Source organism: Hemitrygon akajei, chromosome 27 (assembly GCF_048418815.1).
Source record: "Hemitrygon akajei chromosome 27, sHemAka1.3, whole genome shotgun sequence".
Classification (NCBI taxonomy): Eukaryota; Metazoa; Chordata; class Chondrichthyes; order Myliobatiformes; family Dasyatidae; genus Hemitrygon; species Hemitrygon akajei.
This window is the reverse complement of record NC_133150.1, coordinates 7483448-7496428: the sequence shown is the minus strand read 5'-3', so window position 1 is coordinate 7496428 and position 12981 is coordinate 7483448. Positions and strand designations below refer to the sequence as shown.

At 42.1% G+C, this 12981-nt stretch overlaps 1 protein-coding gene across 10 annotated transcripts in view; it reads right to left on the bottom strand.

Annotated features, from left to right (window-relative positions):
- The window catches only part of LOC140717105 (ankyrin repeat and SAM domain-containing protein 1A-like), a 460793-nt gene that overhangs the window by 74137 nt on the left and 373675 nt on the right, over positions 1-12981 (bottom strand). For all 10 annotated transcript variants that reach the window (XM_073030322.1, XM_073030323.1, XM_073030327.1 and 7 more), the window contains one exon: positions 9847-9945. In XM_073030322.1, coding sequence (XP_072886423.1) covers positions 9847-9945 — 99 coding nt within the window. The remainder of the gene's footprint in view (positions 1-9846; positions 9946-12981) is intronic.

The following is a 12981-nucleotide window of genomic DNA, read 5'->3' as shown; positions in this document are numbered from 1 at the left end:
CCATCATAGTATCTATGATGTTTAATATCCTATGAAGGTAGATTTCAAAAACCAAGTAGGTGCTGGATTCCAAGAGAGAATGTATAGAATACCTATGAGATGATTTTTTTTTAAGAGCAGCTTGTGGTTGAGCCCACTAGGGAATGAGCTATTCTGGGTTGGGTGTTGTGTAATGAACTGGATTTGATTAGGAAGATTAAGGTAAAGGAACCCTTAAGGAGCCAGCAATATGATAAGACTTCACCCTGCAATTTCAAAGGGAGAAGTGAGAGTCAGATGTATCAGTCTCACAGTGGAGTAAAGGCAATCATTGAGGCATGAGAGAGGAGATGACCAAAGTTGATTGGAAGGAGACACTAGCAGGGATGATGGTAGAGCAGCAACGGCTGGAGATTTTGGGAGAAATTTAGAAGGCACGGAATAGATACATCCCCATAAAGAAGCAGGATTCTAAAGGCAGGATGAAGCAACTGCGGCCAACAAGGAAGTCAAAGACAACATAAGCAAAAGAGAGCAGAATAATAGAGCAAAAATTTGTGGGAAGTTATGAGGATTGGGAAGCTTTTAAAACAAACAGAAGGCAACTAAAAAATCCATAAGAGGGAAAAGATGAAGTATGATGGGAAGTTAGCCAAGAATATCAAAATAGGATACCAAAAGGTTTTTTAGATATACGAAAAGTAAAGAGAGGCGAGAATAGATATTGGACTGCTGGAAAATGACTCTGAAGAGGTACTAATGGGGGACAGATAAATGGTGGATGAACAAGAATTTTGCATCCATCTTCACTGTGGAAGGCACTAGCAGCATGCAGGAAGTTAGAGAGAGTCAGGCAGCAGAATTGAGTCCAATTACTAGGGTAAAGGTGCTTGGGAAACTGAAAGGTCTGAAGGTGAATAGGTCACCTGGATAAGATGGATGACATCCCAGGTTTCTGTAAAAGGCAGCTGAATAGTTTTGGAGGCATTGGTAATGATATTTCAAGAATCAATTGATTCTGGCATGGTTACGGAAAAGTGGAAAATTGCAAATGTCACTCCACTCTTCAAGAAGGGAGGCAGGCAGAAGAAAGGAAATTATAGGCCAGTTAGTCAGACGTCAGTGGTTGGGAAGGTGTTGAAGTCAAATGTTAAGGATGAGGTCTCAGGATATTTGGAGGCACAATGTAAAATAGGCTACGGTCACCGTGGTTTCCTTAAGGGAAAATCTTGCGCGACAAATCTGTTGGAATTCTTTGAGGGAAGAACAAGTAAGATAGACAACGGAGTATCATTGTTGTGCACTGGATTTTCAGAATGCTTTTGACAAGTTGCCACACATGAGGCTGCTTAACAAGTTACTAGCCCATGAAAGGTACGAGTGTGTTTACAGCATTAGCTGATTGGAAGGAGGCAAGAGTGGGGAGAAAGGGAGCCTTTTCTACTTGGTTGCTAGTGACAAGTGGTGTTCCACAGGTGTTGGTACTGCTTCTTTTTATGTTATGTGTCAGTGGTTTAGATAACGGAATTGATGACTTCATGGCCAAGTTTGTGGATGATAGGTGTAGAAAGACTTTGACATATTAGGAGAATGGGTAAAGAAGTAGCAGATGGAATACAGTGTTGGGAAGTGTATGGTCACGCACTTTGATGGAAGGAACAAGAGCATAGATTATTTTCTAAAGGGCAGAAAATACAAACATCCGAGTTGTAAAGGGATTTCAGAGTCCTCGTGCGGATTTTCTGAAAGTTAACTTGCAGGTTAAGTTGGTGGTGAGGAAGGCAAATGCAATGGTAACATTCATTTCCAGAGGTCTAGAATATAAAAGTAGGATATAATGCTGAGCTTTAGAAGGCATTGGTGAGGTCTCAGTCGGAGTATTGTGAGCAGTTTTGGCCCTTTAACTAAGAAAGGATGTGCTGACATTCGAGAGGATTCCGAGAATATAAGGATTATTTTATAAGGAGCATTTGATTGCTCTGGGCCTATATTCACTGAAATTTAGAAGAACGAGAGGGGATCTCATTGAAACCTATTGATTGTGAAAAGGATGCTGAATGATTGTGGAGAGAATGTTTCCTACAGTGGGGGAGTCTAGGAACAGAGGGCACAACCTCAGAACAGAGGGACATCCATTTAGAATGGAGATAAGGATAAATTTCTTTTGCCAGAGAGTGGTGAATCTGTTGAATTCATTGCCACACAAGTGGCTGTGGAGGCTAGGTGGTTGGGTGTATTTAAGGCAGAGGTTGACAGGTTCTGAATTAATCAGGGCGTGAAAGGTTACAGAGAGAAGGCAAGAGATTGGGGCTGAGAGGGAAAGTGGATCAGCCATGATGAAATAGCAGAGCAGAGTCGATGGGCTGAATGGCTTAATTCTCCGCTCATCTCTTATAGATTCATGGCTATAGAAATTTCCTTTTTGCACAAATGCAGGTATTAGAGTTCTGGAAGATCATCTCTCCATCTCTCCTGCTGAAATTACTTTACCTCCTGGGACATTTATTCGTGGAGATAGTCAACTGGAAAGAAACTTCAAGTTACTGCACACTTTGGAAATCTGAACTACTATAAATGGGAAATGCAGGAAATATTGACAAAAGGCAAAAAGCTAAATTTTCCATCTTGTCAGATCAAGAATCTGTCACAAATCTAAGAGGTTTCAAGCAATTGGAAAGGTAGAGAAAAGGGCAATGGAGGCAAGATCAAAAAGAGATCTGCTCAGGTGGGAAACAAGAGATCAAATGACCAAAAGGCTGATATCACAAGGTAAAAGAGGACTTTACTGAAATAGGGACGCTGTTAATGACAACAGCAATATAATTCCCTGCATTTACACATAGTAAAGTCAAGAGGCCTAAAGTGCCAAATCAGAAAGTGAAGCTTTATTCCTGGAAAGAAACCTTGTTACCAGTGAAAGAACTATTCCTTATGAACTCAGTCAGTCTGACTTAGTTATTGGCTTTCTTAACAAATTGATTCCAAATCTTCACTGACCACTTTTGTGCTTCAGCAAACCCCCATTGCTTTTTCATCCTAATGTAGGTTTGACTGTAAGTAACATATAGGAAATTAACTGAAGCATGGCAAACGATAAAACAAAAACATGGCACGCTATTTCTATACTTTATAACCATGGGAAATCTAGTAAAGGTGATGAAATGGAAAGTGCTACATGCATTTAAAATATTCAGTGATTGCATAGGGAAAACTATCATTCAATTTCACAGCACAAATCTCTAATAAGTCTTTCCACAAAACTAAATGGCTACTTTTAAAAAAAGCAACCCCAGGGTCCCCACCTGATTGTGTAGGTTTTTGTAGAGTAACCTCCTGAAATCAGGGAACAAGTGCAAAAGAATTAAATGTTAAGCACTAACACCATTCAGTATTTTCACTTTCCATGTTTTTTTTGGTGTTCATTTTAAAAACTGCATGCAAAAAGGAGATCTGATTCTTGAAGCTGACTCTTTCCCACGAAAGTTATGACACACCTTAGAAACTGCCTGGAAGAAGTACTGAGGATAATGATAGTGGTTCGAATTAATTTACCTATTTTTCAATCTCCTTACCCCTTCCTAAGCTTTACATATAATGGGAGATAATGGCTTATTTATTTTGGTTGTAGTTTAATAATAACTTCTGAAGTGGGCACTGATAAAGAAAAGCCCATGGTAATACAGGAATTAGAATGGATAGAGCATTGGCTGATTGGCAGGAGGCAAAGGATGGGAATAAAGGTATTTTATTTGGATTGGCTGCCAATGACAAGTGGTGTTCCACAGTGGTGTGTATTGGGATCGCTTCTTTTTATGTTTTATGTCAGCCATTTGGATGATGAAATTGATGGCTTTGTGGCAAAATTTGGAGACAATACAAAGACAGGTGGTGGGGTAGGTAGTGTTGAGGAGGCAGAGAGGCTGCAGAAGGACTCAAATTAGGAGAATTGGCAAAGAGGTGACAGATGGAATAAACTGATGGGAAGTTTATGGCCATGAACTTTGGTTGAAGGAATAAAAGCATAGACTATTGAGAAATTCAAAAATCTGAGGTGCAAAGGGATTTGGGAGTCCTCGTGCTGAAAATGGAGAGGGTTCAGAGGCGGTTCATGAGAATTATTCCAGGAATGTAAGGCTTGTTATCATATAAGCAGTGATTGAAGGCTCTGGGATTCAGAAGAATGAAGGGGGTATCTTATTGAAACCTATCGGATGTTGTAAGGCCCAAATAAGAATGGATGGGAAAAGGATGTTTCTTCTGCTTGGGGAGTCTAGGACCAGAGGGCACAAGCTCAAAATAGCATGAGTATCCATTTAGAACAGAGATGAGGAGGAATTTCTTTCACAAAAGGGTGGTAAATCTATGGAATTCAGTGCGACGGGGCTACTGTGGAAACCGGGTCACTGGGTGCATTTAAGGTGGAGGTTGACAGGTTCTTGATTAGACAGGTTGTGAAAGGTTAAGGGGAGGAGACAGGAGGTAGAGTTAAGAGGGAAATGGATCAGCTATGATCCAATGAAGCAGTGGAGGCTACCTCAGTAAATATATTTAAGACAAAGTTGGATATACTTTTGCATAGATGGGGAATTAAGGGTTATGAGGAAAAGGCAGGTAGGTGGAAATGAGTCCATTGTCGGATCAGCCACGATCTTATTGAATGCAGGAACAGGCTTGATGGGCCAGATGGCCTACTCCTGTTCCTATTCCTATGTTCTTATGACGAAAAGGCAGAGCAGGCTCGCTGGGTTGAATGGCCCAATTCTGCTCCTATGTCTGTGGTCTTAAACCATAAGATAGTGGTCGCCAACCCGTCGATTGCGATCGTCTGGTCGATCTTTGAGACTTTCCCAGTAGATCCCGAAAAAAATGAAAAATAAATACACAAATACTGTTGAGAGATTGTTTCTGGGTTGGGGGGTTTTAGTTCTGTTCTTTCTGCCCAGTTCGCACGAGTGTAGCTCCCCCGCCACACACTACAGTGTACTTCAGTGGTCCCCAACCACTGGGCCGCGATGAAATGACATGAATCAGCTGCACCTTTCCTCAGTCCCTGTCATGCCCACTTTTGAACTTGAACACACACGAGGTCATCAGTCGCCTAAACACAGTGATACCCTCGCGCAGCCGGCGAGTAGTGCCGTTGCTACTGGCCTGGAGCGTGGACAGATGGGCACCACCTCTAAAACTGTTTACCATTCCAAATGTTTGCGGGGAACCTGGTGCTAAAATATTCGCAGGCGTCCTAATTCGGGCTCAGGGTTTCGTAAGTAGCAGAGCAGCTACCTCGCTGTGACCTATTTAAACAAACTTGTCGGCTGGTAGATCCTACAAGGGGGGGCAGGCACGCGTCTGTCACACTGCTCGCTCGGTCAATCACTCTCTCCGGACTGTGACCACCGTGGCCCCAGTACAAGGACCTCCAGCCCTGACCTTGTCCTCTCACCCCACCTGCGACCAGCCGCACCTGGCCAAGGCGTCTGGCGGGCGGGAGGTTGTCTAATGAGGCAATGAAGCCCTGAAAACTGCTCCAGTACCTTGAGTCAAAGCACCCTGCACTTAAAGACAAACCTGTTAGTTTTTTTGAGTGAAAAAAACGTGAGCAAGTGGGACAGAAGCAAGTGTTGAGAGCCACGTAAACTAAATTGCGGAATAGACTGGACATAAGTACCAAGTATCACAATATTCCGGTCGTAATTAACACACCCCCCCCACCCCCGTCGGCCAGTCCGCAAGAATATTGTCAATATTAACCTGGTCCGCAGTGCAAAAAAGGGTGGTGACTCCTGGTGTACATTCATTATTTCTACTTCCGGGTTGTGGGGTTTTACTTCTGGTCTTTTCTGCCCAGTGGGCATGCATGTGACTAACGGACTTAGTAGGTCGATCTTGGCTTTCACTAAGGCCAAGGTAGGGGATCTTGAGCTTAAAAAGGTTGGTGATCACTACCATAAGACATAGGTGCCAAATTAGGCCATTTGGCCCATTGCATCTGCTCCACCATTATTTCATCATGGCTGATCCAATTTTCCTCTCAGCCCCAATCTCCTGCCTTCTCCCAGTATCCCCTCATGCCCTGGCCAATCAAGAATCTATAAATTCTGCCTAAAATAGATATAAAGACTTGGCCTTCACACCTGCCTGTGGCAAAGAATTCCACAGATTAACCACTCTCTGGCTAAAGAAATTTCTCCTCATCTCTGTTCTAAATGGACAGCCCTCTATTCTGAGGCTGTGTCCTCTAGTCTTAAGACTCTCCCATCATTGGAAACATCTTCCCTACATCCACTCTATCAAAGCCTTTAATCATTCAATAGGTTTTAATAAGGTCACCCCTCATTCTTCTGAATTCTAGTTAATTCAGGCCCAGAGCCATCAGATGTTCTTCATCTGACAAGCCATTCAATACTGGAATCATTTTCATGAACCTCCTATGAACCATCTCCAGTTTCAGCACATCCTTTCCAAGATATGGGGCCCAAAACTGCACACAATACTCCAAGTGAGGCCTCAACAGTGATTTATCAAGTCTCAATACCACATTCTTATTTTTATATTCCAATCCTCTTGAAATGAATATGAACATCACATTTTTTTTCCTCACCAAGGACTCAACCTGCAAAATAACCTTTAGGGAATTCTGCACAAGGACTCTAAGTCCTTTCGCGCCTCAATGTTTTGTATTTTCTTTCCATTTAGAAAATAATCAACACTTTCCGTTCTTCACCCAGAGTGCATGACCATACAATTTCTGACACCATTCCATCTTCCACTTATTTGCCCATTCTCCTAGTTTGTCCAAGTCCTTCTGTAGTGTATCTATTTCTTCAGAACTACCAGCCCCTCCAGCTTCATATCATTTGCAAACTTTGCAACAAAGCCATCAATTCCATCATCCAAATCACTGACATATAATGGATAAAGAATCGGTTCCAACACAGACCCCTGTGGAACAACATTACTCACCCACAGCCAACCAGAAAAGGCTACCTTTAATCCCGTTCTTTGTCTCCTGCCAATCAGCCACTACTTTATCCATGCCAGAATCTTTTGTGTGATACCAACGGCATGTAGCTTGTTAAGCAGCCTCATGTGTGCCACCTTGTCAAAGGTCTTCTGAAAACCCAATTCTTATGGTCTCATTACTAAGATACTAAGTCTTATGGTCTCATTAGAGAAGTGTCTCCATTGCACAAAACATTAGAATTTAATGTATCAGAGACACTGTCAAAATGAACCGCTTAGATGCACCATTAGGCAGTAATTGATCTGCTGAGTACCCAAAGCCTTTTCCATTTTCACTTCAAACACTAGTCAGATAAGGTTCAATGCATAAAATATAGGATGAATCCAATATGGCTAGCGATCACTATAAACTGTCGACAAAGCAATGGAAGTGCTGCCAAATGCCAATTGTACATCAGTACACCTACTCAATGATGCTCAATATCAATACTTGCATTACCTTCAGTCATAACTAGTTTGACTGATCTACAAGAGTACCTCAAAGAGTAAATATGCAGGAAAGAGTGCTTTATCTTATTTCCTCTAAGTCTTTCCAACCTCTGCAAGTTAGCAGTTTCATGTACTACCCTCTCTATTTGTCTGGACAATTGGATGGAAATATCAATAGTCCTAAAACTTTATATCATTAAATTGAATCTGTTGTTGGAAAAGGCTGACAGCCAACTCCTCCTAAGATATGATTTTACAAATTTCCAAATGAGATACCATTGTTATCAGTAATCTATTCCAGTGGGATTTTAAAATCAGTAATTAATGGATTTGTGCACAATCACTCACAAACTGCCCACACATCACCTCATTCACTTTTAAAATCCATCACCATTCTGAGGGAATTAAACTATTAATGTCTTTCCAGCCTTCAGTCTCTTTAAACAATGAAAATTAAATCCTCTTTCCTTAACCTCAGTCTTCACAAGAGCCTGTTTTTCAAATCTATTTTTCTTGGATGAGAGGAAAGAACTTAAGCAATCATTAACCTGTTTTAAGAAATGTGAGGTGTTATGTGTGACCAGTCTATGCTCTTGATGTACTTACTTCAAAGTCATCTGGACTCTTAATGAACTGAAACAACTGAAGTCACCGTGCAATTACTCCTTGAAAGAAAATAAGATGCCCTTCCACCTCTTACGAAAAACATTGAGCCTGAAGCCCTGTAATCAACTTGGCTTTTAGAGCAACAGAATCAGGTTTATTATCACCGGCACGTGTTGTGAAATTTGTTAACTTAGCAGCAGCAGTTCAATGCAATATATTATATGGAAGAAAAAAAATAATAAAAAAAATCAATCATAGTATACGTATAATGAATAATTAAAAATTGTACAAAAACAGAAATATATATTAAAAAAAGTGAGGCAGTGTTCACAGGATCAATGTCCATTTAGGAATCAGATGACACAGGGGAAGAAGCTGCTCCTGAATCGCTGAGTGTGTGCCATCAGGATTCTACACCTCCTACCTGATGGTAACAATGAGAAAAGGGCATGCCCTGTCTGTTGGGAGTCCTTAATAATGGATGCTGCCTTTCTGAGACACTGCTCCTTGAAAATGTCCTGGGTACGTAGTAGGCTAGTACCTAAGATGGAGCTGACTAAATTTACGACCCACTGAAGCTTTTTCAGTCCTGTGCAATAGCTTCTCCCTCCCACCGCCCCCCCCCCATACCAGACAGTGATGCAGTCTGTCAGAATGCTCTCCACGGTACATCTATAGAAGTTTTTAAGTGTACTTGCTGACATACCAAATCTCTTCAACTCCTAATGAAGTCAATATACTTTCTAGAATTAAGTGACCAAGCTCCATGTTGCAGAACTGGGGGCCTGACTAATCTGTATGATATCAACATACTGTTCCTATCTGAAGGCCAATGAATCTTGATGAATTTGAGTCAATAATTATAACACATTCCAACATATACAGGTGTCCCCCGCTTTATGAATGTTCGCTTTATGCCACTTTGCTTTTACAAAAGACCTACATTAGTATCCTGTTTTTGCATTACAAAGAGGATTTTCGCTTTAACGAAAAGTTTTCCCGTATAAATTAATGGTTCTTCGCTTTACACCATTTCAGCTTAAGAAAGGTTTCATAGGAATGCTCCCCCTTTGTAAGGGGGGGAGGGAGAGGAACACCTGTATTATTCTTTGTCTGTCAGCATTTTTTAAAAAAAATGCTTGCCATATCTTAGACCATTCAGAAAGTTGATCCAAATTTTACCAAAGATATCAAATTTTGTCTTTATGGTCTACCTGCCACTGAATATGAGTAACAACAAAGTCCAAGTTTGAGTCATGTGCTCTAGAATACTCATAAATGTGAAAAGGAGAGGCCCCTTTGAACATTGTGTGCAAACATCTTAATCTTTGGTTTAGAATGGGTGAAGGTTATTGGAGAAACAGTTGAAGACCTGAGTTCAACCACAACCATTGCCCTTTGTGTTAAGTAACTATACCTAGTAATAATACCAGCTCATGGTAAGTTTTCCCTTTAGTTTCCTTCCATACACATTGAAATGCTGATTTGACTTTAAGGGCTCTCATCTCACTTCAAGAATCCAGCAAGTTTGTCAATATACAGACCCAGAGCTATGATAAAGATACACATATTGTTTACAATGAATGTAATTAAGACAACTCATGAATCAGACATCATTTATAAACTGATATACATTCATACCTTATTTATATGAAGCTGTCTAAAATAAACTAATATTCAATAATAACTATACTTTGTTATACCTTTCATTGAAATATTGATGTTACACATGGTACATGTCTTAACTCTCACTTCTTATACACATTTACTTTTGGTTTGCTGGTATAGAAACACTATCAGAAGTCTTACCTTTGGAAAAGAACGTGCAGCTTGAAGAATTTTTCGTCGATGTCCTGATTCATGAATTCCAATTTCTCTTAAATCGTGCTCTTCCATTATGTTTGAGCCCTGGGGTAAAGAGAATTAAAAATATAGAAGTTCTTGAAAGAGCTCAATAGAATGAGTATTAAAAAATGAAGACAACTTGCAGCTTGTCCTTGCAATGCATAAAAAAGTATACATTTTAGGAAAAAATAACACAAATACTAGGGTATCAGGTAAACCCCAGTTTTACTATAACATTATTAATATCCTCCTCCTACCTGCATAAAGGAAGAGGCTAAACAGCAAGGTTCAGAGGTAAGGACCACACAGTGGTCACAGAAGACAAGAGGAGAGGTTCGGGAGTTTTTCCAAGTCGGCGGAGTGGGCCATGTTTAAGGACTCATCAGAGGGTCTGAACGAATACACTACAGTTGCCATGGACTTCATAAAGACAGTTGTGGATGAGTGTGTCCCCACAAGATCATCCAGTCTTCCCATCAGACACCCTGATGAACCAAGATATTTACAATCTGCTGAGAGTCAGATCAGTGAATGCAGGTCTGGTGACTAAAGTAAAACACAAGTAGTCCAGGTATGACCTCAGGAAAGCAATATCACATGCAAAGTGACAATTCTATACCAAACCTGAATCACAGAAGAATGTTTGATAGCTGTGGCAGAGCTTGAATGCTATCACCTCATACAAAGTGAAACTAAGGGACATAGGTGACTCAAACACAAGGAAATCTGCAGATGCTGGAAATTCAAGCAACACACACGAAATGCTGGTGGAACACAGCAGGCCAGGCAGCATCTATAGGAAGAAGTACAGTCAACGTTTTGGGCCCAGACTCTTTGTCAGGACTAACTGAAAGAAAAGATAGTAAGAAATATGAAAGTGGGAGGGGGAGGGGGAATCCGAAATGATAAGAGAAGACAGGAGAGGGAGGGATAAAGCTAAGAGCTGGAAAGTTGATTGGCAAAAGGGATACAGAGCTGGAGAAGGGAAAGGATCATGGGACAGGAGGCCTAGAGAGAAAGAAAGGGGGAGGGGAGCACCAGAGGGAGATGGAGAACAGGCAGGAGTGATTGTGAGAGGGGCAGAGAGAGATAAAAAGGAGAGAGAAAAGGGGGTGGGGAAATAAATAAATAACTAAGGGATGGGGTAAGAAGGGGAGGAGGGGCATTAATGGAAGTTAGAGAAATCAATGTTCATGCCATCAGGTTGGAGGCTACCCTGACGGAATATCAGGTGTTGTTCCTTCAACCTGAGTGTGGCTTCATCTTGACAGTAGAGGAGGCCATGGATAGACATATCAGAATGGGAATGGTACGTGGAATTAAAATGTGTGGCCACTGGGAGATCCTGCTTTCTCTGGCAGACACAGCATAGGTGTTCAGCGAAACGGTCTCCCAGTCTGCATCAGGTCTCACCAATATATAGAAGGCCGCACCGGGAGCACCGGATGCAGTATACCACACCAGCCCACTCACAGGTGAAGTGTTGCCTTACCTGTAAGGACCGTCTGGGGCCCTGAATAGTGGTGAGGGAGGAAGTGTAAGGGCAGGTGTAGCACTTGTTCCGCTTACAAGGATAAATGCCAGGAGGGAGATCGGTGGGAAGGGATGGGGGGAACGAATGGACAAAGGAGTCGCGTAGGGAGCGATCCCTGCGGAAAGCAGAAGGGGGGGAGGAGATGTGCTTGGTAGTGGGATCCCGTTGCAGGTGGCGGAAATTACGGAGAATTATATGTTGGACCCGGAAGCTGGTGGGGTGGTGGGTGAGGACAAGGGGAACCCTATCCTGAGAGGGGTGGCAGGAGGATGGAGTGAGAGCAAATGTGTGTGAAATGGGAGAGGTGCGTTTGATAGCAGAGTTGATGGTGGAGGAAGGTGAGGCCTTCTTACCTCATCCCTAATTTATTTATTTCCCCCCTTTTTTTCTCTCTCTGCCCCTCTCACAATCACTCCTTGCCTGTTCTCCATTTCCCTCTGGTGCTCCCCTCCCCCTTTCTTTCTCTCTAGGCCTCCCATCCCATGATCCTTTCTCTTCTCCAGCTCTGTATCTTTTGCCAATCACCTTTCCAGCACTTAGCTTCACCCCTCCCCCTCCTGTCTTCTCCTATCTTTTCGGATTTCCCCCTCCCACTTTCATATTTCTTATTATCTTTTCTTTCAGTTAGTCCTGATGAAGGGTTTCGGTCCGAAACGTTGACTGTACTTCTTCCTATAGATGCTCCCTGGCCTGTTACGTTCCACCAGCATTTTGACATAAGTGACTACAAGTATTTGCTCTCTGATGAGCTCAATGCTTTTTATGCTTGCTTTGATCGACAAAATATGGATCGACAAAATCATGAACTCCCACAGCCCCTCACAATCTTGTGATTTCAGTCTCTGAGGCTGATGTGAGAGCATCCTTCAAAAGGGTGAACCCATGGAAAGGAACTGGCCCAGAAGGACTGAAGACCTGTGCTATTCAACTGGCTTCAGCGTTCATTGAGATCTTTAACCTCTCACTTCAGCAGTCTGAGTTATCTGCCTACTTCAAACAGGCTTCAATTATACCAGTGCCTAACAAGAACGTGGTAACCTGCCTCAATAACTGTTGTCCAGTAGCACTTACACCCAGTCTGATGCAGTGCTTTGAGAGGTTGGTGATAATGTATTTCAACTTCTGTCCGATGACCTGCTCCAATTTGCTGAACATCACAACAGGTCAACAGCAGATGCTGTTTCATTGACTCTGCACTCAGCCCTGGAACATCTGGGCAGTGAAAGTGCATACATCAGGATGTTCTTCAATGATGACAGATCTGCATTCAACACTGTCATCTCCTCAAAACCAATCAATAAGCTCTAAGATCTGGGCTTCAATACTTCCTTTTGCAACTGGATCTTCAATTTCCTCACTTGCAGACCCCAGTCAGTTCAGATTGACTACAACATCTCCTCTACAATCACTATCATCACAGGTGCACCACAACCCTGGGTGCTTAGACCCCTGCTCTACTCACCTTATACTTCTGACAAGGAGGCTAAGCACAGCTCCAATGTCATATGTATGCCGAGTTTCGAAACATCAATGTCCTTGAACAGAAAATCGGACGAAAAATAGCA